General features: G+C 57.0%; 1 protein-coding gene, 1 long non-coding RNA gene and 1 other non-coding gene across 7 annotated transcripts; 2 read left to right on the top strand and 1 right to left on the bottom strand.

Annotated features, from left to right (window-relative positions):
- Positions 1-44: 44 nt before the first annotated feature.
- On the top strand, positions 45-27,898 carry BCAP31 (B cell receptor associated protein 31). Of its 4 annotated transcripts, none has more exons than XM_005674003.3 (8): positions 45-91; positions 957-1,092; positions 2,735-2,835; positions 7,256-7,403; positions 24,657-24,792; positions 25,627-25,750; positions 26,410-26,510; positions 27,555-27,898. In XM_005674003.3, the coding sequence occupies exons 2-8, from the start codon at positions 1,001-1,003 to the stop codon at positions 27,591-27,593; spliced, it is 741 nt and encodes a 246-aa protein (XP_005674060.1). In that variant the 5' UTR covers positions 45-91; positions 957-1,000; the 3' UTR covers positions 27,594-27,898. The 4 variants fall into 4 exon arrangements, with proteins under 4 accessions (XP_005674060.1, XP_005674061.1, XP_084863621.1 ...); XM_005674004.3 differs by having other exon boundaries at positions 45-213; XM_085007495.1 differs by lacking the exon at positions 45-91 and adding an exon at positions 250-296.
- On the top strand, positions 5,867-5,973 carry LOC146394833 (U6 spliceosomal RNA). Its single transcript, XR_014835917.1, has one exon. It is a non-coding gene; the product is annotated as a U6 spliceosomal RNA (small nuclear RNA).
- On the bottom strand, positions 14,413-23,211 carry LOC146394832 (uncharacterized). Of its 2 annotated transcripts, XR_014835197.1 has the most exons (3): positions 20,733-23,211; positions 15,847-17,930; positions 14,413-15,456 (listed from the first exon to the last, which is right to left on the bottom strand). It is a non-coding gene; the product is annotated as an uncharacterized LOC146394832 (long non-coding RNA). The 2 variants fall into 2 exon arrangements; XR_014835196.1 differs by lacking the exon at positions 15,847-17,930.

Below are 27,898 nucleotides of genomic sequence, written 5' to 3'. Positions count from 1 at the left end.
CGGTTCCGGCTGCGGGGGAAGGGGCGGGGCCGGCGTGGTGGTGGGAGAGTTTGGGGGCGACGAGGCGTGCGTGGTGGCTGTGGAGAACTCGGTGAGGCGGCTTGCGCGCCCGGTCGGCTTCCGGGGCCGCTGCGGTCCCCCGTCTTCTCTGCGAGGGCGAGCGGCGGGCCGCGCGGCGAGGCCTCGGCTGCGGGGCCGAGGGCTGAGCCAGGAGTGCGGGGGCAGGGCCGGGGCGGCAGCGGGTGGAGCCGGGGGCGGGGGGCGACGGCCGAGTGCCGTCCGGAGGAGCCGCGGAGGTGGGGCTCGGGAGGGCGTGCCCGCTCGGGGCCCCGTCGGGGGTTGTCCGGAGCCGGCTGGGCGCCGGGGCTGCCGGGGGAGGCCCCTGTGGTTTCTGAGGAGATAGTTTTTCGAGAACTTTCTCCGGCAGGGGCTGTGAGATGCTTGGTGGAGAGCTGCCCTCGCTTTTGGCCCCGGCTCGCGTCCTCTAGGAGTCGCTCTTGCGGCCTTTCTGAGGCGCCCGGAGACCTTCCGCCCCTCGGAGGCCGGCGCGGTGGTCTCTCTCCCGCCCCGGAAGGTGCTGCCGCTTCTGTCGGCTCCGTGGCGAGGGCTGCGGACGGAAGGGCCTCCTGGGCTCCCCGGGGGCGGGGGCGCCTCGCCGCAGAGCTCCCCCCGGCGGGCCTTGCCGCCTGTCTGCTCGAGCTTCTCCTCAAAGCGCCTTCCCACTTGGACTGGCGCAAGGAGGCTCCTGGCTTCCACGGGGAAAGGGGGCAAGGAATCGTCCAGAAGGGGGGCCTGGCTGGCTCAGCGCGCTGGACTGCCGGGCCTCGGAGCAGCCCTGGCTGCGCGTCCTGCGGCCGAGCCGGGGCTTTAAAAGCTCGGGGGTGCTTCCAGGCGGGGTCTGGGCTGCAGTCGGCCCAGCTCTCACGCCGCCGCCTGTTTCTCCTGTGCTTTCTCAGGAAACCGGCGCGCCTCTCCCTGTTGGAAGGCTTCTAGCACCAGGATGAGTCTGCAGTGGACTGCAGTTGCCACCTTCCTCTATGCGGAGGTCTTCGCTGTGCTGCTTCTCTGCATTCCCTTCATTTCTCCCAAAAGGTACGGCCTGTTCCCGGCCAGCAAGTGGCAGGGGCCGACTGGGGCAGAGCTCCGAGCTTCGCGTGTGCAGAGCTCTCGGACCCTAGAACTGGGCCAGACGGGAACAGGTAAAACCTGTCTGCGGTGGGGGTGGCAGGGCTGTGTTCGTCACCAGCCTTCCCCACAGTCCTGTGCTCGCACATCCTACCCAGTTCCTTTCCTCTGCACCCTGCCATCTTTCTGGCCTTCAGAATGGTTGAGAGGGGAGAAGACCTACTTAGGCTTCTGGGTCTGACCCTCTTGCCGCCCCTTGGGTCCCCCCGGGTACAGGGGATGGCCCTGTGGGACCCGCAAGACTTTCGCACCCCGGGTCACGTTGCTGATGATTTGCTGACTTTTGTCCCCCTAACCACTCTCGCTGGCGTTGCCTGGTGGCCTCAGGGGCATTACTCAGCCCGTGAAGGCCGAAGCCATGTTTATTTTCAGCCAGCGTGGGACCTGTGAGACGTTAATTGAAGATTAACTTGAGTTCTATATACTATGGAAACACATTTGGGCTTAAGTTGGAAGGTTATGGGTATGGCTGAGTTTTCAGGCCTTTTTTTTTAAAAGCTGGTTTTTTTTGATGAAAAAAAAAGATACCCCTGAGGTGATAGAACGCAAACGGCAGTGCCTGAGGCATATTCTTGACAAAAGCCCGATCTGAATCACCTCTTAAAGTTCACAGGGAATGCGGTGGCCGAGGGAGGCCCCCTTGAAGTTGCGACCTGGGAAGCCCTGTAGGATAGACAGCCTGGTTTCTGCAGCAGTAGATTGGGAAAGAACAAAAGAGGGCGAGGGAAGGGGAGCTTATAGATGAGGGGAGATCTAAGATATTCATCGAGAGAACGCAGCATCAGGACCTTGTCCAGATTCAAACTAACCGGCAGTTAAAAGTAACTAGGACACTCGGACTTAAGGGTCCTGGCTCTGCAAGAGGGAGAGTCTTGTTGATTTTCTTGAGGTCTGGTGGCGGCGTTATGGTTAGTTATTGGTTTCAAAAGGCTCTTCTGTGATAAAGCGGTAGCTTGAAGTACTTGTGGACGGAAGTGAAGGGAGGAGGGGGCCTAGATGAATCAGGTTGGTCACGTGGGAAACAATTTAAAGAAATAATGTGTATGTGACGAGCGTTTTGATACTATGAAGGGGGAAGTTAAGTTTCCTTCCCCAGAGCTTATGGTGTTTAAGAGTGGATCTTGAGGAGTTCCCTCGTGGCTCAGTGGTTGATGAATCCAACTAGGAACCACGAGGTTGCGGATTCAATCCCTGGCCTCGCTCAGTGAGTCAAGGATCTGGCGTTGCCGTGAGCTGTGGCTGTGGCGTGGGTCGCAGACGCAGCTCGGATCCTGCGTTGCTGTGGCTCTGGCGTAGGCTGGCGGCTGCAGCTCTGATTGAACTCCTAGCCTGGGAACCTCCATATGCCGCGGGTGTGGCCCCAAAAAGACCCCAAAAAAAAGAGTGGATTTCGTGAAATGTCTGTACGTGGACGTGCTTTTTTTTTTTCCCCTCCTTTCCTTTTTTAACGCTCTTGGGTGCAAAACTGAGTTTTGCTTCTCTGGGCCCTGGCTCCCAAGTGTGTGTTTTTTCTCTTCAGGCCTTGTTAGCCTTTTTGTCTTCTTCACAGATGGCAGAAGATTTTCAAGTCCCGCCTTGTGGAGTTGGTAGTGACCTATGGCAACACCTTCTTTGTGGTTCTCATCGTCATCCTCGTGCTGCTGGTCATTGGTGAGTGAACTGTGGCCGAGGGCGGCTACCTGACCTAGACCCTTTGTTGGGGCCTCTGCCACAAAGCCCCGTGCCATGTCCCATGAATCGTGTACAGCTTTGGCTTCTCAGACAGCCCACTTAAGTGCCCCTGTCTTTTTTTTGGGGGACGAGGCTCCCTTCATCCATGAAGATACTGCTGGAAGGGCCTTCACTTTGACCAGCAGCCCTTGTGCACCCTGTGATGACCACCTCATGGCTTGGGCAGATCCGGGTCCTTCCAGAGCTGAAACCAAGAGAAGTTAACTGGCCTGAGCCGACCTTGGTCTAAGTAGCACTGCTATCCAGGCACTTAGCAGCATCTGTCTCTCTCTCAGTGCCCGAAACAGGTCTCGAATAGGGGGCCGAGTGACAAAGTGGACAGGGAGCCTAGCTGGGAAGGAAGCTGCTGTGCCCTGTGTAGGGGGAACCAAGAGGTCTGGTAGCAAATCTGGGGGGCAAACCTCAGACATCTTTGGATCTGGGTCAGACCCGAGGTTTTTTCCCAAGTCCTTCCAGCTTGGAAGTTCTATAAACTCTGCACTGAGGTACACACCGGCAGGGGCTTGAAAGATACATGGGGATGGGCCTGGGGCCAGGTGGTGGCATGATTGTTTAGAGACCGGAGGAACCGATGCAGTTGTCGTCTGGCTGTCGAGCGTGTGTTTTGCTGTGGCGAGTGATCGGTATGTCCCTCTGCTTGGACTCCAAAGTACTGGCTCAGGTCTGGCACAAACAGCGGTCCTTTCTCCAAGGTGCACTGCCTGCTCATCCTCTCTCCCGGAGTCCCCACCAGAAATGCGGCAATGGGTGGGAGACCAGGGGGCCGTGATACAGGGGAGCGTGACGGCCACACCCACTAGCTGCAGCATTAGGCATTTCTCATTTCTCATGTCTCTGGGCCTGATGGGATATGTTCAGGCAGGACTGCCTCTGAGCACGTGAGGTGCGGCCTATCCATTCTGAGCCATGGAGGGTGGGTACCAGCTGCCCACATACCTCGCTGTCCTTGAAATAACTTGGCAGATCCCCCAAGAGGCAGCTCTTTCCAATCAGGGTTCTCTCCCCGAACCTCAGGCCTCTGAGTCCAGAGAAGGTAAGGAAGATGCATGTCTTCCCCTGTGCATGAAAAGCCAGGCAGCCCAGTTTCAGAACTGAGTGTGTGTGGTTTTGCTTTTGGGTATGGTCATGGGGCTATAATTGGGGTGCGGAGGGACTGTGCCGGGGGTGTTCACTTGGGGCCTGGCCGCCTCTGCAAGCCGGACTCCGTGAGTTCTCCTAGTATGGCAGAGTGGGTGGGGGAGGCTCTCTGTAGAACCCAGGAGCTGGCAAAGGTGCCATTCTTGTTTTAGGGGGCGTTGGAGAATTGTTCGGAAGTTCTGGAGAGGCCTGCAGAGGCTTCTACCTACACGTTAAGTGTTAGCTAGCAGCAAATGTTAATGCTATAACCAGCTACAAGCTGCAGCCCTGGCTGGCCCCTGGCCTTCACTGGGAGGGGCTTGATAAGGGTCCAGGGTCAACTGCCCTGGGCCAAAGGCCTGAGATAGGGCAGCACATTGCTTTGTGACTTGATCCAACATCCCCATCCCCAGTCCGGCCAAGATGGTCCTTAAGGTGCCGGGGTTTGGGGATGTGGAAGACATATTTTTTTAAGAGCCGCTCTTGCAGCGTATGGAAGTTCCCAGGCTAGGGGTCGAATCAGAGCTGCAGCTGTCAGCCTACACCACAGCAATGCCAGATCCGAGCCACATCTACGACCTACACTGCAGCTTGTGGCAATGCTGGATCCTTAACCCATTTTGTGAGGCCAGGACCAAACCCATATCCTCGTGGATTCTAGTCCGGTTCTTAAGCTGCTGAGCTGCAGTGGAAACTCCAACGCATCTTTAAAAATCAACAAATCTAGAAAGTCCTTCATGATCTCATATCTCACAGGTAACTATCATTAAAAGTATGTGGTGGAGTTCCCGCTGTGGTGCAGTGGGTCAGTGATCCAGCTTGTTTCCGTGGAGGCACCGGTTTAATCCCTGGCCCAGGAGCTTCCATATGCCTGGGGGGTGGCCAAAAAAGGGGGGAAAATGTCTGTGGTATCTCTCTTTCCACAGGTATTTTCTATGCTGCTGTCTTTATTAAAATAGTAAATGCTGTTGAGGCTTGGATTCAGATCACAGTACACACTGCTTTGGATTGTACTTTTTCCACGTATCTAGACATTTTTAAATTGCAATTTCTTATTTATTTAGTTATTTATTTATTGTCTTTTGGCCATTTCTTGGACCGCTTCTGCGGCATATGGAGGTTCACGGGCTAGGGGTCTAATCGGAGCCGTAGCCACCAGCCTACGCGGGATCCGAGCCGCGTCTGCGACCTACACCACAGCTCATGGCAACGCCGGATCCTGAACCCACTGAGCCAGGGCAGGGATCGAACCCACAACCTCATGGTTCCTAGTCGGATTCGTTAACCCCTGCGCCACGACGGGAACTCCCCGAAGTGCAATCTCTTTTTAAAGATTGTGTGATATTTTGTCATAGACCTATGCCGGAACTTAATTTTTTCTTTATAGGCGGCGTATCTTTACACATCTATGCAAATTCTTCTGAAGGGAAAAGTCATAGAGGTGGAATTGATGAACTGAATGGTTTGAATGTTTAAAATTTTATGTCTCTGTTTGGCCTATTATAGCAACAATACCATAGACTGGGTGGCTTAAAAAACAGACATTTGGGGAGTTCCCATCGAGGCTCAGCGGAAACGAATCTGACTAGCATCCATGAGGATGTGGGTTTGATTCCTGGCCTCACTCGGTTAAGGATCTGGTGTTGCCGTGAGTGGTGGTATCGGTCACAGACGCGGCGCGGATCTGGTGTGGCTGTGGCTGTGTCTGGCAGCTACAGCTCCGATTCAAACCAGAAATCAGGAACCAGATGCTACTTTGCCCTCTCCCATGGGAGTCCATTTAAGAGCCCTCTGTAGGTGGATCATCACACACTGACCTAAAAAGATGTCTTAGGTGTTTGCTTAGGCAGCACACATCCTAAACTTGAAACAAGGCAGAGGTGATCAGTATCCCCCCCTGAGCGATGATGACGTGCACGTCATGAGGCGGTCCATGCTTTTTAGACTGTGGGAGGGTGTACAGAAGTAGAAATTATGTCTACGTGAAACGTGTGTAATGTTATAAATCGACATATGGCACTTGAAGGTAATCAGGGAGTGTTCGTCGTGACTCAGCAGTTAATGAACCCGACTAGTATCCCTTAGGATGCGGGTTCGATCCCTGGCCTCGCTCAGTGGGATAAGGATCTGGCATTGCCGTGAGCTGTGATATAGGTCGCAGACGCGGCTTGGATCTGGCGTTGCTGTGGCTCTGGTGTAGGCCGGCAGCTGCAGCTCCAGTTTGACCCTTAGCCTGGGAACCTCCACGTGCCCCGGGTGTGGCCCTAAAAAGACAAAAAAAAAAAAAAAAAGATATTTCAGAGTCGGGGGAAAAGCAGTAGATACGGGTCGGATTTATTTCTGTTCTGCAAAGTCATAGCTGTGAGCATGGGGGTAAGCCGGAGTGCTCTCCGGCCAGCAGCCGCTCTCTGGAGCGGAGGCTCTTCACCATTCCGCAGGTGTTTATGTGCTGCCTGTGTGTCTGGAACTATGTTAGGCCCTGGAGATCTAATAGAAAAGATTTTTGCTCTCTCGGTTGTGTGTAGTCTAATTTGGGGGAGACGGACACTAAGCCTGTAATTGGGATAATTTCTGAAGTGTGTATTACAAAGAAAAGAACACTGGGTGACAGGACTGGAAATGACTGCTTTAGTTGGAGGTGATCGTGTCATCCTTTCTCTGCCTCTCTGGTATGTTTGAATTTTTGGTGAGCGTGGATTTCTTTTGTAATTAGAATAAAAGTTTAAATAATAAAACCCATTAGAAAGCTTAGAAATGAAAACCCTTGCCTCTTTAGCTAGCGGGCGTCCTCCACAGCTAGACATCCTAGCTCTGCATCCTAGGCAGCTCGTGCCTCTGGAGCAGGCTTTTCCATAAACAGGACTGCCTTGGCTTATCAGTGCAGTCAGCCGCCCCAATTTGAGATAAACAGGAGCCAGGCACTGGGGGTGCCATGGGAAGTGGGAGCTGCCTCCGTTGGCAGCAGCATCTCGGGTTCCCTTAGCACCTTGACACGGAGAGCAAGCTCATGGCCTGGGTGGAAGGGATCCAGGAAGTGATATGAGAAAAGCTGGCGGGGAGGGCGGGTCCCAGGGCAGAGCTTCTGTCACGGCATCCCCCAGAGCGCGTGTGTAGAAGCGGGGCGGCAGGGGAGGCAGATTCTCTGCTGCCTGTCTCGCCTGGACAGCCCAGTCTAGCCCGAGTGGGAGCTAAATGCCCACGTGTCTTCTCTGCTCCGCCACAGATGCTCTTCGGGAGATTCGCAAGTACGACGATGTGACCGAGAAGGTGAACCTGCAGAACAATCCCGGGGCTGTGGAGCATTTCCACATGAAGCTCTTCCGGGCCCAGAGGAACCTCTACATCGCCGGCTTCTCCTTGCTGCTGTCCTTGTGAGTGGAGAGGGGCGAGGAGTGTGAAGGGACCGCTGGGCTGGCTTGTGACTTTCCCTCCTCAGTTTCTTGTCTCGAACTGGAGGCCCTGTCTACGGTCGGGGGATCCAGGTTGCCCAGAGGCCTCTGGTTTTTCTCCTGCCCTCCAGAGGCAGTGTGGAGGGTGGAAGAGGGCTGGCTGGAAGGTCGGGAGACCAAGTTCTGGCTCTGTTGTAATTCGCAGCCGTCTTTTGGGACAAACACATACCCATCTTGCTCTCTGGCCGAAGAGTGGGCAGAAATGGCACGAAGGGGCTGAGTCCCACCCTGTCCCCAGGGCCTTGCCAGATGAAAACCTGTTTGTCACGGGAGTGTGTGACCTCTTGGAGCCTGGGGGCTGGTTTGCTGCCTCCTGCTCACAGGAGTGCTGGTGGGGGTGCGGGAGGCTGGCTGTTCTCAAGTTGCTCACTGGCAGGGAATGAGACGCTGTGCTCAGGCCAAGGGCTTCTGGGGGTTCTTGCGAAGAGCTTGCCGTGATGTTGGTCAGAAGTGGGGTAAGCGGGAGTTCGCTGGTGGTCTAGTGGTTAGGATTTAAAAGGAAGAGAAGTAGTAGTAGCAGGATGAGTGTGTGGGTTCTTGGGCTGGGCTGTCTTATCTCTCAGTCACCTGGACAGCCTTCATCAGGCATTGCGATGACTGGGTTTCACTTTCAGAAAAAAGGCCGCTGCTCAGGTGAACCTGACCTCTGTGGGTCAGAGTCGGAAAGTGGTCGGGGGTGGGAGCTGGAAAGGGCTTTTCGAGGGGATACATTTAATCACAGGAGTGATCTACAAGCCTGTCGTCTTCCAGCTTCTGAGAGTTAGGAACCGAGAAGGCTGGGCCATGTTGGACACACAGCCAGAATTTTAGGGTTTCAGCAAGCTCCAAAAAAAGAAGTAAGATCTCGTGGTCTGAGATGGAAAGGGAAGCAGACCCGGAGGACTGAGGCTCAGAGCAGAATTCTGAGTCCAACTGCAAGTGAGCCAAGGGGTGGAGAGAGAACTGGCTGTGTCTGAGGAGGCCACAGAGGCTCTTGGGGGCGGGAGGGACTCCCAGGCAAGCTTAGATTTTTTCCGAAAGACAGAAGGGACGGGAAGAAAACTAGAGACAGCACCAGAAGAGCACGGGAAGCTTTCAGAAGAGCATCAGGGACGTAAATGCCTGCCTTGAGCTCTGGATGGTGAAGCACAGCAGGGCCCGGGGAGAAGCCAGTCCCTGTGCTGTTTGTGTGTGAAGTAAGGAGAGGGCGGGCAGAGGGTCAAGGGGGAAGGAAGTCCTGGGATGAGGGAACTGAAATCCCAGGCGGGCCAGGGGATGGCGGAGCACCCAGCTTCTCTTCTGTTTCCACTTGGACTGATGGAATTATGTCCAGAGGTTCTTGAGGTCATTTGCAGATGGAATTGTAATTCCTTGAGGAATCGCAGGCTAGGAGAGATTCTGGAAGACTCCAGACAGGCAAGCAGCCCAGTTTCCAAAGGAAGAGGGGAGTAGGTGAGGAAATTAATAACGAGTAGGAAGGTGCGGTCTGACTTTGATTTCACACTGTGTTCTAGAAAGTATAGCTTGGAGTTCTCGTCGAGGCTCAGTGGTTAACGAAGCCGGCTCAGTGGTTAACGAAGCCGACTGCTATCGGTGAGGATGCAAGTTCGATTCCTGGCCTCGCTCAGTGGGTTAAGGATCTGGCATTGCCGTGAGCTGCGGTGTAGGTCTCAGACTTGGCTCAGGTCCGGCATTGCTGTGGCTGTGGTGCAGGCCGGTGGCTACAGCTCTGATTTGACCCCTAGCGTGGGAACCTCCATGTGCCGCAGGTGTGGCCCTAAAAAGACAAAATAAGATAAAATAAAATAAATACATAGAAAGAATAGCTTGTATGCTTTTAGAGAGGAGAGAGGGATCATCAGAAACTACCATGGCGTTTTTTTTTGTTTGTTTGTTTTTTTGTTTTTTTTGGACAGTAAAGGTGGGAACCAGGAGACTCAAGGTCTCAGGGACCAAGAGCCCTGCCTCAAGAAACCACACTGCTTTTATTGTGCTCTTTAGATGCGATCAAGTGAGGAGGGGCTCTGGGTGTGGCGGATACAGGGTTTATTTACTATTTTATAAGTTCTTTTACTATTTTAAAAGGCACTTAGCTGGTAAAAGGTTAAGCTTTTACTCTGACCTTTAGGCACATAACAGTCTTTGTTCTTAAGCTTAAGTCATTTACCAGCCCTGTGACTGTTTTTCGAGCAGGAAGGAAACTACCGTGACTTGTTAAGGAGCAGGTTCTAGCAGTCTCATCCCTGCCTTTTGTCCATCTGGTGCCTATGGATCGTCAGCAGACGTTTTGCTTCGATTAGATTCTTGCAGGCCACATACTGAGGTGTGGGCAGGGTGTTGGCAAAATAGTGTTGGCCGGGCTCCTGTCTCTGTGAGCGGCTACTGCATGGATCAGCTCCATCCAAAGAGAGGTCTCAGCTGCTCGCGCTCCACCGCTGGTCTGCTCAGCGTTTCCCTGCTGAGGACGTCCATCGTGGTGCACAGGAGCAGGGGGCAAGGGAAGCTGGGAGGAGTTGAACATCAGGTAGAGTCGTTTCTGTTCGGGATCCATGGCCATCTAGATGGCTTCACCAGTGAGGCTGACTGGGATGAAACCTGAGTTTTTAACAGGGATACGTTTGCAACTGTGTGTGTGGGTTCATAAAAGGCCATGGAGACAGGGCAGGACAGGAACTCGCAGACTTGGGGTTGTGTCTTGTTGCAGCTCAGTAGGAGTTAGTGGCAGAGCTGTTGCCAAAGCTCGTGAGCTCTTTTTTTTTTTTTTTTTTTTTTTTTTTTTTGGTCTTTTTGCTATTTCTTTGGGCCGCTCCTTCGGCATATGGAGGTTCCCAGGCTAGGGGTCCAATCGGAGCTGTAGCCACCGGCCTACGCCAGAGCCACAGCAACGCGGGATCCGAGCCACATCTGCAACCTACACCACAGCTCACGGCAACGCCGGATCGTTAACCCACTGAACAAGGGCAGGGACCGAAGCCGCAACCTCATGGTTCCTAGTCGGATTCGTTAACCACTGTGCCACAACGGGAACTCCTCGTGAGCTCTTAGTGCCCTCCAGTGAAGGCAGGAGGCACCAGCCCTGCCGGGCCCCGTGTCAGCCAACGCTACCTGAAGGGTTGCGTTTGGGGCCCCACCTTTGGAGAGATGCTGGCAAACTTGAGATGGCAAACTCAGAAGTTGTCGCAGTGGTGGCAAATGGAGTGGTGTCTTTTCCCATGTGCTGTGGTCTCGAAGTCTTACTCTCGTGAATGCTCTGCTTTTGTGATCTCCTCCAGGGCAGGTCTTATTTGACCGGGCCAAGGGACAGCGGGTAGCCAGGCCTACCAGACAGTGAGTGTGCTCAGCTCAGTCCTCTGTGCGGCCCTGTGGGGCTCTGTGCTCCAGCCTAGTTCCTGCAGTTGATTTTAGAAATTGACTTAGAGTGTACATCAGCATCTAGTTCTGTGAGTGTTTGGCAGATGCAGAGTAGGGTAACGCCACACATCTGTGACCGCTCCATCTTAGCCGAAAGAGGCCTTGCTGTGCCCGCCACTCCCTCCCATGTCCCTGTCTAGTAGCTAATCAAAAAAAAAGTCTTTTCGTGTGACTTCTTAGGAAAACAGTGACCCCGAGGATCAGTGTGGATTCACCAGTTGCTCACATAGGATCTGTTTCTCGAATTTCCCAAGATGTCGTAGCCCTTTGTAGTCTAGGAGTCAGATCCTGTATGGTGGCTCTGGCCCTTGAGGAACTTCTCTCCTTGCATGACATTGGCCATAGAACTATTCTTGTCCAGACCTGACATCCACACGACTCATACTGCAGCCGGCAGGAAACACTATCATTTTTGTAATGCTGATTCTAAGTTACACCTGCTCACTGTAAAAATAAACAAAGCCCCCCTTCCCCAGCTTCAAATAATATAGAAATGGCTGGTGAGAGGGTGAGTGCCCTGGACTTTCAACCTCAGAGATAGCTGTATGTAATAACGGGGGTGTTTCTGAACTTGTAAAAATCCTATGCACTTATATAACTTTTCTCTTACGAGTGCTGTGGGGGTTTTTTGCTCTTGCCTTTTTTTAAAAAAAAAATTTTTTTTTCGTCTTTGTAGGGCCACACCTGCGACATTTGGAGGTTCCCAGGCTAGGCGTCTAGTTGGAGCTACAGCTGCCAGCCTACACCCACAGCCACAGCAACGCCAGATCCTTAACCCATTGAGCAAGGCCAGGGATCGAACCCGCAACCTCATGGTTCCTAATCAGATTCGTTTCCTCTGCGCCACGGCAGGAACTCCTCTTGCCTTTTTGGGCTTATTAGATATCTTGGCAGTTTTTCCAAATGACTTGTGCAGCCCACTCTTCTTTTTAATGGCTGTGCAGTGTTCTGTCACGTGCGCAGACCACTGCGTGTTTAATCCCCTGCTCACACATGTGTGAGCGGGTTTGACATTGTTGCTGTTAGAAAACCGCTTTGCACCGTGGGGCGTTTCTGGTCTGTCCTACACATGATGTTCCTTTCTCTCTCCCTTTTCTTTTTTGCTTTTTGGGGCCGCACCTGTGGCATATGGAGGTTCCCAGGCTAGGGGTTGAGGAGCTGCAGCCACTGGCCTACACCACAGCAACGCCAGATCCAAGTCCGGTCTGCACCCTACACCGCAGCTCATGGCAACGCTGGGTCCTGAACCCACTGAGGGAGGCCAGGGATCAAACCCGAGTTCTCATGGATCCTAGTCGGGTTTGTAACCCCTGAGGCATGACAGGAACTCTGCCTTTTCTTTTTTTAATCATTGGAAATGGATTGGTGGTGTCCTGGTCCCCCGGCAGCTTGCTGGGGCCAGCAGCCTCGGCCGGATCTGGGGGCCTGTCAGAAACGCAGACCCTGAAGTCTGTCCCTGGGGCTGGTGAGGCGGGTGTTTCTCTGAGCCCCCTGTGACCCCATAGTGCTGGGATGGCACTGCTCTGGCACATCTCCCCATGTGCACTGGCCTGGGGGCCAGAGGAGGAGGGCAGTGGTTCTGGCTGTGTGGTGGGCTACGCTACCTGAGATGGAATTCACCTGGGCCTGGACACGGTGAAGTGCATTTGTGTGTGTGTGTGTGTGTATTTATTTTTAACCATTTTAAAATAGTTGGTTTACAGCGTTGTGTTAGTTTCTGGTAGACAGCAGAGGGTCCGGTTGTATGTGGTCACATGCATTTAAACCACTTGGAGTAAGCACTCTTGCTCTCCTCACGCACCTGGTTGGTTCTTTGAGAAACCACGCTCCTTCTGCCCTGTACTTTTGGAAGCGCTTTCTTTTTTTCGGCTGCCCTGTGGCATATGGAGTTGCTTAGCCAGAGGTCAGATCTGAGCTGCAGTTGTGACCTACACCGCAGATGAGGGCAGTGTGGCATCCTTAACCCACTCTGCCGGGCCTGGGATTGCACCTGCTTTCTGGTGCTGCAGAGATGCCACCCATCCCGTAGTGCCGCAGCGGGAACTCCCAGAAGCGCTTTCTCTTTGGAGACTGCCTTCTCTCCTCTGTCAGCGCCGTGGGCTAATGCTGTGTGGGCTAGTGCCGTTGCTTACGTGCTCCTTTGAACTTTTGCATACGTTCTTTTACAGACAACCACTAGCTCACGTTAGCTGCGTACAAGCTTGTGCGAAAGAACAAGAGAGCTGTTTCTTTCTTAGTGCTCGGTCAAGTTTGGTTTCATGGAGCTTAGCTCAACAAAGCTTTGAGCGTTACTGTACATGAGTCAGTGCCGCTGCAGGATGGATGAGGTAGAGTAGTTGCGGGGAGACCACCCTCCATGGCAGTTACACAGGAGGAGTTCCTGGAACGTCATGGGGTGCAGATCAGCAGCACACACCTCCACACAGCCTAGGTGTCTGCTCTTAGGAGGGTGGGCAGCATAGGAAGAAGGATGAGGAATCAGAAGTCAGGCGACTGGAGTCCCCAGGCCAGTGCCGCCACTTCAGCATCTCTGTGGCTTTGGATAAGCAGCTCTGCCTCTGGCCCTGAATGTTTTCACCTGTTAAAGTAAGGGCTTCTCTTGAAGACTAAATAGCCATGTGGCTTTGCCTGTGTGTGTGTGTGTGTGTGTGTGTGTGTGTGTGTGTGTGTGTGTGTGTGTGTGTGTGTGTGTGTGTGTGTGTGTGTGTGTGTGTGTGTGTGTGTGTGTGTGTGTGTGTGTGTGTGTGTGTGTGTGTGTGTGTGTGTGTGTGTGTGTGTGTGTGTGTGTGTGTGTGTGTGTGTGAGAGAGAGAGAGCGCTGTTTGGATTCTGGTTCTGTTTGAAGTCAGTAAGGACTTTAATAACCCTTCATAATTCTATGGGCTTTTGTAAATGAAAAAGGGCAGCCCAAGAGAGATGGACTGGCCCGAGTTGGCATGGGTTCTAGGTGGCCAAAGCCTGAGCTCATGCCTAGTTCCGATTGCCTGATCAAATAAATGCCAGCTTGTTTGCGTTGCTTTGAACTGTTAGTGCCAGATCATTGGTTTGTAGCCCATCTTTGACTGACTGTAGACTGGATTGTGGGCTCTTGATTTCCTGGAGTAGTTATTACCTGGATTTTGGTAGGATGGTGTCTGGATCAAGTACACAATGTGTACCATCCTTGTTTGTCTTAGTTTAATGAGTCCAGTGACTTGTCTTAGTCTCTTATGTACATTTGAGGGTTATTAAGTCATCAGGTAGCATGCAGCCATTGGAGGAATTTGAGGCTTTAAACAAACACATGAGGGGGGTTTCCGTCATGGCTCAGTGGAAACGAATTTGACTAGGAACCATGAGGTTGCGGGTTCGATCCCTGGCCTTGCTCACTGGGTTAAGGATCTGGCGTTGCCATGAGCTGTGGTGTAGGTCGCAGACACGGCTCGGATCTGGCGTTACTGTGGCTCTGGCGTAGGCTGGCAGCAACAGCTCTGATTCGATCCCTAGCCTGGGAGCCTCCATATGCTGCTGGAGCGGCCCTAAAAAGCAAAACACACACGCACACGAGAAAATAAGTCTTCTCTTTAACCGCTATTGACACATGTCTTTCTAGACTTTTTCTACGCCTAATAGCAACTACCACTTGTTGTTGTTGTAGGCAAAAAAGCAGGGTCAGGTTGTAACTATCACGTGGGAACTTGGATCTTCCACCGAATTTGTCATGAACGTTGTTCCAGGACGACCCGTCTGTTTCCAGTGTTCTTAGGTGTCTAACCAGTTCCCCCCAGGTGAACATCAAGCCCATCTCCTCACTTTTCTGATAAATCACAAACAGGGAAAAGCCCTCTCTTCCATCTCTGCACACGTCTCCCTGGCAGGTGGGTACTGGCTCAGTTCCTGAACCCCAGTAGGCTGTTTGGGCAAGAGGCAGAATGGAGGGGTTCGAATGCCAGATTCAGAGTGTATCTGACCCCTGTGCAGGAGAGTGCCGAGTTTTTTCCAGCAGTGCCGCACCAGAGGCGGGTGTCCCCACGTGGGCCACAGCGTCTGGGATGGAGTAGAGGGGGGAGGGCCTGGAAGTAGGAGGACCAAGTCAGAGGTCACTGGATTGAGAGGTGCTGGTGGCCCGAGCCAGGCCTCAGCCGTAGGGGTGGCTAGAGGAGGATAGGTTCGAGGGGTGAGGGTAGAAAGGGGAGGAACTGGTGGGGACGCCATGCCTCTGAACCCGAGGTGGTGGCGGGTCTGCTCTGGGCGCCTGCAGAGTGGCCGCACCCAGAGGACCGCTGGCAGGCCTGGAACCAGGGCAGGGGTGGGGGGCGGGGCCCGGCAGTAGGTGCAGGGAGAGGCAGGGGCTTAGCGGGAGAGAGAGGCCGTGGATGGCGCTGCTTCCTCGTGGGGCTGCTGGGGTCAAGGGCAGGAGGGAGAAGCCATCATCACTGAAGAGGGAAGCCCAGCTTAAAGAATGCGTCCCATCCTTGAGTCGGCGGGGGCCGGGGGGCTGGGCCCGGGCTTTTCTCCGGCCTTTTGTCCTGACGTGGGGCAGTTCGCTGCCTTCCCAGGCCCTCACACTCCTTTCCCTGCCCCTTCTTGTCCCCCGCGGTCTGCTCCTGTGCGGAAAATACACAAACATCACATGGACCGTCTGAAGCGTGCGGCTCGGTGGTGCGTGCTCCTGCACACTGTGGCCCAGCCAGCCTCCAGCCGGCTTTTTCTCTTCCAAACTGAAACTCTGTCCCCATTGCCCACCCCCGGAGCCTCTCCCCCTGGGACGTGCTTCCTGCCGCCAGCCGTCCTCCCCCAGTGTGTGCCCCAGCCAAGTGACCTTTCTGCCACGTGTAACCGATCCTACCGCCCCTGCTTCCACAGTGCCTTCAGAGCACCTCTGGCATCAAGGCTCGAGCCCTCCGTGCGGCCCTCCGCAGGCTCTGCTTGGGGCTCCCTGAGTTGTGAACCAGCCCGTCGGGTCCCCTTCCTGGAGTATCCCCGTGGTCTCTTGCCTGCTGCTCCGGCCAAGACCTCCTCTTCCTGCTTCCTTGCGACCTTCATCCTCATCCTGCGGAGTGAGGCCCGTGCTGTGCTGCCAGCTGGCCTAGAGAGCTGGTCTCCCAGGGCCCTGGCAGCCTGTGGGGTACCTGCCGCCTGGGCACCTAGGCTCACCCCCTTCAGTCTGGTGGGCTCTGGGCCAGGGCCAGGCACATACAAAGGGCTGCCTTCACCTTAGGGACTGAGTGGAGTGTCCTGGGCAGACGGGGATGGCTTTAGGCCCGTGTCCAGGTTGAACTCAGCGAACAGCTGTGCCACGTTTTAGGTTGGAAGCCCGAGCGCTGACAGCAGGAACCCCATGGGGGACGGGGCAGGGACGACACATGTCTAGGCGCCCAGAGGACGTGAAGGCCCCTGGTCCCAGTACCACACTGTGGGCCTCTGGCTGTGACAGGGGTGTGGTGCTGGTCACCTTTCATGCAGACTGGGCAGGGGCAGGCTGTGTCTCGTGCATTATTGCTCCCCCGTTGCCTTAGCACCTGCTTGCTGCTTTGGGACCGCAGCAAGCCACTGTCCCTCTGGAGTGTTTGTGGGTGTGGCTGCGCAGCAGCTCCTGCTCTGCGGAGGTGCACATGCTGAGAGAGCCATGCTCTGTTTCCTCTGCCTTTGCTAGAATGTCACTGGTCAGGACCAAAGCAGTGGTCACCACCAAGACCCACGGAGGACTGCCCTTGTGCATGAGGCCCCTCGAGTGTAATGACCTGAACTTGGGTGACAGTTATCTTTTTTCTACATTGTTTCCCTTTTTTTATATACGGGTTTTAAAACACTAGTTTGCGCTACATCAGTAAGTCTACTTTTTTGTTGTATTCACTACTTTGTTGTATATTTTAGATTTGCACATACAAGTGACGTCATACAGTATTTAAGACATAACATTTCTAAGCAGTTAGCACAAAGGTAACAGGAAACCAGTTATCTCTTGTTTTCTGCCTACTCCTCTGGGGCGGGGTTGTGTCACCATAGTCCAGATGGAGCTGTGTGTGCTTTGCTGCTAAGTCCCCCTGCTTAGCAGCCAGTGACCTGGGGGCTGGGTTGTCTCCTGGAAGGTGACTGAGCTCTTTTAACCCACTGGTGGGGTGGAATCCATCTAGTGAGCCGGGCACTCTGCCCTCGGGTTGGCCCTTTGAGCAGCGTTTAGCCCTGCAGATGGTGCCCATGCGACTGCCAGTGTGCGTGCCAGTGGCAAGAGAAGACAGAGCCACCACGTGCATGAGCAGGCCATGTGAGCCTGGCAGGCGGGCGTGAACATCCGGCGCGGGCTCTGCCACCGCCCTGGTCATGGGCACTTTCTTCCCTCTGCCCAAGGGACTCTCAGCAGCCCACGGTGGCCCTGAGAGGCAGGCTGACGTGGTGAGAGTGGACTTTGGGATTGGCTGGCTTTGGATCCCGTGTGGCCTCGGGTCGCTCTCTGGAGCCTTTTCCCTTACCCGTGGAGTGGGGGCGGGGATGCCTCTTGCCCGCGCTTCACCTGAGGGTGGCAGTAACTCGGGTTGTATTCCCAGCTCGTGCCCGGTGTGTGGGGAGTGCTTCGTGGCCAGCTGGAAGCCGTCAGAGTGGTGACAGTTTTGTGGAGGTGTCCCCTCGTGTGGAGGGCCGTGCCGGGGCCAGGCAGGGAGGTGAGGGGAAGGCCAGGGTTAGCCTTCAGGGCTTAGCTTCCAGGCTGGGTGCGGGGAGGGGGCGGCAGAGCAGAGAGGTCGGGGGAAGGGCTGCCCCAGGGAGAGGCCACGCAGGAGCTGGAGCCCGGCAAGCCGAGGAATCCTCAGGGCCCTGGCCGTCCAGGTGGGTGATGCTACGGGGTTCTCGGCCCTACCTGTGCCCTGGAGTCACCCAGGGCCGGCTGCTCGCTTTGTCCACGCAGAAGACCCGTAGAGACAGAGCAGAGGAGCAGCCCCCCATGGGTGTCACTCGGCGTCAGTAGCGAGTGTCTCCCTGGCCAGTCTCGGGGTATCCGCCCCCTTCCCATTATCCTCTGGGTGGTTTTGAAGCCAATCCCAAATACCATGTCTGTCGGTAAACCAACATGTTGGTGTGTGCCCTTGAAAGAGAGAGACTTTGTTAAGAAATCGTAAGCACACAAACACTTTCCAAGAACCTAACGGTAACTCCTTAGCGACAAACTCAGTAGTGATTGTTCCCATTTCCCAGGTTACTTTGCGGGGGGTGTTTTAACTTTCTTCTTTTGTCTTTATTTTTTTGGCCATGCCTGCAGCATGTGGAAGTTCCCAGGCCAGGGATTGAACCGGAGCCACCGCAGCGACCCAGGCCGCTTCAGTGGCAACACTGGATCCTTAACTTGCTGTACCACAGTGGAGCTCCCTTGGCTCTTTTCTTTTTTTCCTCCCACTGTTTAAATCCTGTCTAGATAAGGTAACTAAGGGGCTTTTACCATCTGATGCTGGGGGCCAACCCCAAGCTAAAGTGCTTTAAGGAGAGGACCACTGTGCTCAGAAGGCCATGCAGAGGGATCCAGCTATCAGCTGCTGTCATTTTCTTGTCTTGTTGTCTTTTTAGGGCCACACCCAAGGCACATGGGAGTTCCCAGGCTAGGGGTCGAATCAGAGCTATAGCCGCAGGCCTACACCACAGCCACAGCCACACAGGATTTGGACCCAACTCATATCTGCCACCTCCACCACAGCTCACAGCAACGCCTGGATCCCTGACCCACTGAGTGAGGCCAGGGATCGAACCCACGTCCTCACAGATGCTAGTCAGGTTCATTAACCGCTGAGCACGACGGAAACTCCCTCAGCTGCCGTCATTTTCTAAGACCACAAATGGGGAAGAACCTTGTTGGCAAGTGCAGTCATTGCTAGTTCCCCCCTGAGCCCAGCTCACCCCAGCTGCAGCCGGTGTACTCTAGGTGCTGGGCCCAGGAGGGGGCTTGATAGAAGGGGAGCTGTGGTGAAGTGGGGGGAGTAGCCTACGAAGCCTCCGGGGAGGACTGTCAGACATGCGTCGGAATGAGCACAGGCTGCTTTTACAGGACAGGTTGTCTGCTCGGCTACTTGATTGGGGCAGAAGTAGTCTCTTCCTCATGCTCTAAAAGCAGGTGGTGAATGACCTTTTTGGGGGCAGGATGCCAAGCAGTAGGGGTTCATTCTTGCTGGTTCTACGGTCATCAAAAGCCTGACCTTCCAAGAGGGTCCCTTTCTCTGAAGGCGGAGGGTCAGGGCAGCGGGGAGCGGGGAGCCGGGCTGTAGATGGGAGGGACCGGTGGGCTCCTCTAGCCTGGCATTGGCCGACCAGCGGCCTGCAGCATGGACATGCCCTCGCTGTAAACAAGCGTGGCTGGTGTGACTGAGGAGCTGGATTTTTCGTTTAATGTCACTTGAATTCAGTTAAACGGAAAGGGCTGCTGGTGGCCTCTGCGTGGGACCACGTAGCTGACGCCACCTTTGCTTCGTTTGGTTCCCCGCCCTGGGCCAGGCGCGTCTCCTGGGCTCTGAGCCCCGCAGTAGCACATCGCCTGCCGGAGATGCTGCCTTGTCGCCTTGGGGCTGGAGCACTGTGCAGGGCACGTCGGGTCGACAGCTCCCTCCCTCCCACTCCCTTGAAGTGGCTACGAGGCCACCAGCATTTTTAGCGCCCTAGTGACGGCCTAGGTTGTCTGACCTTTTTCAGTTGTTCTCTGTCCCCCAGTTTATACAGAATCCCTGTGCTACCTGGTTTCAAGAAGGCAGCACAACAACCCTCCCCCCCGAAACACAGCTCTTTCACTGCTTCTCTTCAGCTCAAAGAGGGCTGCATGCCCCAGCCCCGTCTAGCTGGCTTCACTGTCGCCAGGGTAGGTAGGCAGGTGCCACCTGCGCTTAAGTTGGAATTGCTACAGGGCGTTGGCCTTTTCCCATTCTGGCCCCTCCCATTTTCTGCGACCTCTGTGAACTCGGGTTACTGGAAGGCTCTGTGCTGAGATGCACTCCTAAGACTTCCTGGGCAGTCCTCAGAAGATTCTCTCTGGATCCGTCTGAGAAAACCCTTCTTCCTCTTCTGCTGCCTCCTTATTTTTATGACTCGAGGCTCTTTCAGGTGAGGGTTTCCTGGGGTGGCTCCTGCCCCGTTACTACCGGTCTGCTTCGCCTGAAGCTTTTGCTGGGGCATCACTTGGCTTTTGGCTCCTTGCCAGGGTGGCCACCTCCCCAGGCCTCTCCAACCTGTTTTTGCCTGGACAGCTGGGGCGGGCTCACCTGCTGCCCTGCGGCGCGCTGCCTGAGGCTGCGCTGTCGTCAGCCTGGAGCATCAACAGGTGGCGCTGTGACATCAGCTTCCCGCTGGGCAGCCGGGCCAAGGGGAGTTGGCCCGCCTACCTGTCTTGTGGTGCGGTCCTGAGGGCCCAGTGACCCCAAGGGTGCTGCACCTGGGAGATGCCTGGTACGTGGTTAGTGAGCAGGCAGCACCTGGCGGTGGCGGGTTGCCACAGTCATAGACTCTTCCCCTGGGGACTTGGGAGGACCCCCTTCCCCCTTGCTCTCGCCCCACTTCCTGTTAAGTGCACGTCTGCCTCCCCCTGTTCGCCCACAGGAGGGAGACAGGATCCGGGTGAAGCGCGTATGAACCACGTCTTTGCTACTTGATACGCTTGGCTCTCTCCTGCCTTCTCTTGTTTACTCAACCTTTTATAAAAGCATGAGAGCCCCACTCAGCGTCCCAAAACATCCTACCAAGAAAGCCCAGTTGAAGTCAGGTATTTGGGGATGACATTTGTCCGCCAAGGACACATCTGGATTCTCTTAGGGTTCGTGTGCTGACTTCTCCCTCTGTCACTGGCTGCAGTTATCCCAGGGCCCCTCTGCCAGCCCTGTACCTTTGGGAAATCCCTTTGGCTTGTAGTTCTCACCTGTAGTCCAGAAACAGCTAGCTAAGAATAGTTGTCTGCAAAGCCGTCCTCGGGCAGTGGAGCGGAGAGCGATGGAGGAGAGCCAGCAGGAGAGGAAAGAGCGGTCCACCAGCCTTTGCTCCAGGCTGTCGAGACTTGGCAGTTCGGAAGCTCAGCACTTTGCCCCAGGTGCCCCGCTCTGCCCCGGGTCTGGGTCCTGGCGGAGACTCAGAGCATTGAGGGGACGGACCCAGAAAGGGCCCAGTGAGGTACCTGGAAGGGGTGGAGGCTCGAAGGGGGCACAGGGTAGCTGAATGGAGGGCAGGCCCAAGAGCATGGCGCCTAGTGTGGGGGAGGGCAGTAAGACGTTCTAGAAGTCCAGCTCCTGGGCAGGCTTGGTCGGCTGCGCTAGGGAGTGTTGCTCTTGGCTTAGCCCGGGGCCCCGCAGGGGCACCCTTTGGACTTGGGCCGGGGCACTGGGCTCTGCCCCCAGCTCTGGTGATGAGTGTTTTCCCAAGTGCCTTCTCAGCAGCACTGCAGTCACAAGCCTGGCTGGCTCATCAACACGGGTCTGACGTGGTGCCTTCCTACTGCTCTTTCCTGTCACTTGCTCGACTGACTGGCAAGCCGTGTGTCTGCCTGTGTCCCCCTTGGTGCGGCTGGGCCGAGGCAAGGCTGAGTCTGGGGAGAGTCAGGGCCTCAGACCCCCATTCTGCCCGGGCCTGAGGGGGAGCCTCGCACCTGTGGGCGGGGCAGGTCACCTGCAAGGCCCCTTTTCAGTGGGCCAGGTAAGGGCCATCTAGGGGTCCAAGGTGCAGTTCCTGGCCTGAAGGCATTTATAGCTGGGCAGCCAGATAAGGAGCAAGTGACCGAGCGATGGAGGCCGACCAGAGGACAATGCAGCCCGCTGAGAGCAGGCGCAGGGGCTGCCATGGGAACACCCAGAAGGGGCCCCGGGGAGGTTCACGAGAGGCTTTGTGGGGAGGGTGGTGACTGAGTCGGGTCTTGAGTCATCAGCACGGGTTCTCAAAGAGGAGGGAGAAGCCATGTCAGCCCGCCGGGCTGACATGCAGTGACACGGAGACCAGGCAGGCAAGGGCTGACGTGTTCCAAGAGCAGCCAGTGTTTTGGTGTTACTAGAGCAGGGGACCGTGTGGGCAGTGAGGGGACAGGAGCCAGCTCTCAGAGAGCTGTGGGCAGGTGGCGGAGGGATCGAAGCAGAGGGGCTTCGTGGTCAGGTTGTCTTGGAGGAAGGTCACTCTGCCCTTCCTCGGGGGCACGGATCACAAAGCTGTACGGTCCAGGGGAGGAGGTCTATTAGCAAGCGATGAAAGTCACCCAGGAAAGAAGCTACGGGGCGGCAGGGATGACTGGGGCCCCAGTTGGCGTGCAGACAGGAGAGCTTGGCTCGACCAGCGATGCCCTCAACCGCGGGCAGCGCGGTGCAGGGCCGGTTGGCCTGTCTCAGACGAGCTGAGTTGGACGCGTCTCGGGGCCTCCCAGGAGCCACCGGTTAGCAGGCAGCTGGGTGTCAGGGTCTGGCTGAGATAAATCCTATTGGGGTTGAGATTGACAGGCAGCGACGGTTGCTCGAGGCAGGGAGAGGAGAATTCCCAGGGGCTGAACTGTCAGCTGCGCCAGGTGCTACAGAGTGAGTGCCCGAGGACTCTAGGGTGCTCCTTGGATTGGGCAGTCAGGGCACCCATGGTCCTGCTGGTGGCATGGGCAGGGCAGGGCAGGGCCTGGGGTGGTGTGGAGGGAGGAAGGGAGGAGGGGCTGGGGCTGGCGGGAGGGAGGAATTACCCAGAATCTGGGGCTGGGTTGGAGGAACAGGTCTAACAGGAAGGAAGAGGACAGGGATGGAGAGAAAGACAGGTGGCGAGGCCAGGCACCTCCCCTGGAGGCTCCCACCCTGTGCTGAGGGCGGCCTAGACCCTAAAGGGTGGGGTTGGGGGGTGCTGAGCAGGCTGAGATTTTGGGAGGCCCCCTGAACCCTTCTTGTACTTGCTGCCCTTTGTTTGCCGGGGCTCTGGTTGGCAACTTGGATTCTCTGCAACTGGGGCTGGCCTGAGAGGGCACCGAGGAGAGCGGGGCCCCTTCTCCTCTGCCGTGGTCATCATTGCCGCTACCACCCTGGGCCCGGCCTCCCTGGGTAACTGGGGCGACAGCTGTGGTCACTCATAGTGCTGCTGGAGTCCGGCCCGCGTCAGCCGCCTCCCCAGCCTCGTTGGGGGCAGGGGGGGGGGTGTTGAAGGGGAAGCGGCACCTTTGGGCTCGCCTGCTCCTTGCTTGCTGGGCCCGCCAGGTGGCACACGTGCCCTCCCCCCACCCCAGTCGCCAGCTGGGAGGAGCCGCCTGCTCCACTTCGCCGGGATCCGCTCAGGGCTGCCTGAGAGCTCTGTGCCTGCGAGGCTGGGCTTTAGTCAGACTTGCCTTTTTTCCTGGGCTCCTCTGTTGACTGCCACCCTGCTGCTGTGACTCAGGCCTGTTGCTTCTCTCTGGCTCCTGGGCCACTCAGGAGCTCCCTCCACCGCGGAGGCTCCACCCGGCGGGGGGCAGGCTGGTGGGCAGTTGGGGCTGAGACAGGGAAACCTGAGCCCTGGGCCACGAGGTCCTGGTCTCTAATTTTAGAGAGCACATGTCACTGGAAACTCTCCTCTCCTGCCAGGACTCAGTAGCCTGGCCCTTCCCTTCCTGCAAGGGGCCCCTGGAGCCTCTCCCTTAACCAGGAAGTGTGATGGGTGCTTTGGGCTCCTTCCCGCCAGGGGCTCTGCCAGGGCCCAGCCAGGGAGAGCGGGGCGCCCCTTTTGCTCTCCTGTCCCTCCCTAGGCCCCCCGGCCCCTCGGAACAGCAGGCGTCCACGAGAGCCCTGCGAAGGCCAGAGGGCATGGCTGGGAGCAGGCGGCCTCAGCTGCTCTGTCTCCTCTGAGCAAGCCCTTGTGGGAACACCCTGGACACGCTGGGTCTTCCTCTCGTCCCCAGGGCCTCTGCCTGTCCCACGCCTCCTGGAGCTGTGGCTGGCCCGGCCTGTCCCAGGCATGTGGGGAGGTGTGCCTGCCCGCTTCTCCTGTCCTCTTCTCCTGCGAGTTGAGGCCTCGAGGCAAGGTGTCTGTCTGTCGGGAAATGGAGCAGCGCGTGCCCAGCTGCTGCCTGCTTGCTTCTCGAGGCTGGTCTGGGACTTGGTTCTTTGTGTTTTCGTCCCCCTCGCCCTGGCCACCTCACTGCGGCGATGCTATCTCACAGGTGTGCTCTGGGAAGGGGTGAGGAGAGGAGAGTCACCTCCATCTTTCTTGTCAGCCCGGGGAGCGGCTCCCTGGAAATTGTGAGCACGTCGCGGTTGCCAGCTCAGGCCTTGGGGTCAGACAGACAGGTTACATTTGCTTCTGGCTCTTGACCACTGGCTTCCGCCTCCCGAGCCTCTGAAGATGAGATGGGGCAGCAGTGGCGCCCGCCTCACGTCGTCTCGAGGATTCAGCTGGCCTGTTGGAAGCACACCCAACACTGGCTGCTCTTCTTTGCCAGGGCGAGGCCGGCCTTGCACTCAGGGAAGGGGTATCGTGGCTTCTTTAGCACGTCTGGGCCCTGCCCTGGAAAGCACTGGGTTCTAGACCTTTAGGCTGTCGGTAGACCTGGTCCCGAGCGTCCTGTCATGTTCCTGCCTCCTGTGCCTTTGGGGCTGGAGGAGAGCCCCAGGTCTGTGAACAGCCTTTGGGGGGGCGCTGTTAATCATTCTGGTGGCAGAGGACAGCTCCCGGCGCCATCTTTCCCATCGTGTTGCCAGATCCAGATGCCCGTAGCATTTTGCTTGGCTGCCCTGGCAACCCCAAGGGACAGGTCTAGGCCAGAGGCAGGTGTGGGGTGGGAGCAACCAAGAGAAGTTCACGCTAGCCTTTTTCTCCCTCTTCCTTTTGCTCATTTCTCCCTTCTTTTTGTAAACATTTCCAGCCTGCTTAGACGCCTGGTAACTCTCATCTCCCAGCAGGCCACGCTGCTGGCCTCCAATGAAGCCTTTAAAAAGCAGGCAGAGAGCGCTAGTGAAGCAGCCAAGAAGTACATGGAAGAGAACGACCAGCTGAAGAAGGTGGGTTTGGCCTTCCCTAACTGCCCGTCCCCCATGCGACATTCTTTATGGGCCACAGTGGCTACTGTTAGCCTCTCAGGCTGGGAAACGTGTGATACCGCTGTTGTTGGAAAAATGGAGGAGCTGGGTGAATGGGCGGAGGCGTCTGAGGGACTCAGAAAGGGGGCACCCTTGCTGCTCTCGCCTCTACCCACTGCATCCAGGCCAGACTCTTCCCTCGTAAAACTAATGACTCCTTAACGAGCTGCGCCCTGGGCTGTGAACATTGGGCAAGTTAGCACAGAAGAACACCAGAGAAGGATTGCTATCAGCCGGGGACGAGGCGGGGCAGTCCTAGAAGGCTTGTCGCAGGAGGTGAGGTGTGAGCCAAGCTGGGAAGGAGACGGATGGCCTTGGATTCGTAGGCAGGATAGACTTGGACGGGTAGGGGCGAGTTCAGGGCCCTTTGGCCGGAGGGAGCTGTGAAGCTTGGAGAGGGGCAGGGAGGGCAATGGTCAATTGGGGGCGACTGGCAGAAATCCCCAGATGACAGCGGATTGAGTCACTGGATGGACTGGTAAACTCCGAAGAGCTGCTGAGAAAGGAGGCAGGGCGTGTGGCCTCCGAGCTGCAGCAGGTGGCCCTGCTGGCCCTGGGCTTTGCCTGGTGGCTGGAAATAAGCAGTGGCCCAGTTCTGCGCTGACATTTCCGAAGGGGCAAGTGCCCAGGGCCGCTTGAGGAATCCCTGCGAGGCCAAGGCCGAAGACAGAGCTGGAGCCCCCCCCTCCCCTCCCCTCCCCTTCCTCCCCCCTCCGCCTCCCCCCCCAGTAACCCCGCCCTTGGCGCTCTTCCCAGGAAGCTGCTGTGGGCGGAGTCAAGTTAGATGGCGGCGACGCAGGAGGGAAGGTGGAGGAAGAGAACAGGAGCCTGAAGGCTGAGCTGAAGAGGCTGAAGGAAGAGCTGGCCGTCAGCAAGCAGAGTGAGCACTGTCCTCGGGTCACGCCCGGCCCCCAGAAGTCTGGAGCCTGTGCCAGTGGCTGCCGCACTTCTCATGCCGAAGTATCAATGAGAGACACGCAGGGGCCAGGAGCGGGGTGGAAACAAGCAGATGGCCCCTGCTCGGCCAGCCCCAGTGCAGCCGGGCTCAGCCCCAGCCGGTGGGGCTTAGTGGTTCCTCGGTGCAGGCAGGGTCCCCACCGGGGAGCCCCAGAGGCCACGTCCAGAGTGTCCCATGTAGCGCCCGGCGAGGAGTGGCGTTGTGCCCCGTCGCCAGGGGCCTGGCGGGGTGGGGAAGGAGAGCCTCAGTCAGAGGTGCCTCCTCCTCTGACCTGGGCATTTCCGCAGCGTTTGTCCCAGGCCGGCAGCTTCCCTGCGATCCCACCCCCTGCTGAGAGGCATGTCCGTTACAGGGGCTGGCGGGGATCCTCCATGTTTTCCCGCTTGCCACAGCCTTGTCGGCCAGCCCTCTGCCACTTTTGGAGGCTCTCAAGGCAGCTTTCTTGAGCAGAGTGGTCTCCCAGGCACCCTGGCTGGGGACAGATTGGGGGTGGCTGCACCTGCTCTCTCCAGCAAAGGTTCCTTTTCCCCTAATCCTAATCTTTGAACGTTCCTCCCTTTCACTGCTCGCATTGTCCACAGAGCTGGAGAAGGCTGAAAACGAGGCTCTGGCCATGCGGAAGCAGTCGGAGGGCCTCACCAAGGAGTACGACCGCCTGTTGGAGGAGCACACAAAGCTGCAGGTCAGCACGCCGCCGCCGCCTGCCCTGTTGGAACGGGACCCTGCCCCACCCCCCGAGCGGGCGCAGAGCTGGCTGCCCATTCTCTCTGCCTCGGGGCGGACCTGTCCCTGGGAGAGGCCTCGGCAGCGGGCTGGCTGCTTGCTCTCTCCCCCAGTCCCCCTTTTCCCTCTTGCTGCTGAGTCTGGTGCCAGTCTGGGTCCAACAGCCGGAACGCTTTCTTGAGCAGGAGGGCTTGTGGCCTGGTAGGGGGCAGCTGCTAACGAAGGTGGCCTTGGTAGCTGGGCCCTAGCCTCGTGCCCAGCATCAGTGCCCCCTTGAGCAAAGCTCCTTTCCTTGGGTACAGTTCTCGTCCCGCGTACACCGCAGGGGAAACGCCAGCCCCGGCTGCTGGCTTCCCGCTGTGGGGGCTGTGGGGGCTGTGGGGGCTCTGGGGTGAGGTGGGGCAGAGAGCTCCAGGCTGCGCTGCTGGTCACAGCCTCCACCTACACCGCCAGGCCCCTCAGACTACCTGCATCCGGAAGCTTGGGTGGCCTGGAAATGGGGCGTGAGGGCCCAGCAGATAGACACCCCTAGGTTCTGACAGCTCGCCTTGGTGCCTGGTGGCCCAAGTTTGGGCACCATGGAGGGCGGAGAGGAGCTGACAGCTTCAGCGCAGGGCAGGCTCCCCAGCAGGACCTGTGCAAGGTGTGCAGAGTCGGAAAGAGCCTGAACTGGGACTTGGAAGGGACTCAAATGCCGAGGTGCCCTGGGGACGAGGGTGCGGGCGAGGGAGGCCCAGGAGGTATTGCTGCGAGGGCGGGGCTCTAAGAAAAGAGTGACAGCGGAGGCTTCCAGCTGTGCCCCCTCCCACTGGAGTGGGGCCATTCCTACCCTGGCAGGCCGTGGGGTGCCGCTGAGGGTGGGGTCCCTCGCTCACCTGGCTACCTGGCATTTGGGGAAAGGCGCACCCTGCTGGGCCTCCCTGTAGGGTGGCGGGGCTGGAAGGCGAAGGGGAGGAGGGCACCCTGCCAACCCACTGCTTTGCAATTTCTGTCCCCTTTGCAGGCGGCGGTAGATGGCCCCACGGACAAGAAGGAGGAGTGAGGGCCCCTGTTCCCTGCCCGTGGCTGGCTGCTTCGCGAGAGCCCAGCCTCCCTCGGCACTTCGGCTCGCTCCCCTCCGCTGCTGTTTCCCCGCGCTGCTTGCAGTTCCACGCGCCCCCAGCATTCTGTAGGGGACCCAGTTCCCGTCCAGGATGAGCAGGGCTTGCTTTCCGCTGGATTGAGCCCCTTTGTGTTACGTGTTGCTGTTCGCGCCTCCAAGGCCCCCTTTCTCTGGTCCTGCAGGAAGGCAGATGGAGCAGGAAGAGTAGAGGTTTCTCGGGGCAATAAAGGTTGTTGTGATGTGTT

Source organism: Sus scrofa, chromosome X (assembly GCF_054392235.1).
Source record: "Sus scrofa isolate SSC_HxYL_T2T_F1_AM1 chromosome X, Sscrofa_HxYL_maternal_Yorkshire_Landrace_v2.0, whole genome shotgun sequence".
NCBI lineage: Eukaryota > Metazoa > Chordata > Mammalia > Artiodactyla > Suidae > Sus > Sus scrofa.
Note: the sequence above shows the minus strand (reverse complement) of the source record. Positions and strands in the feature narration are given on the sequence as shown.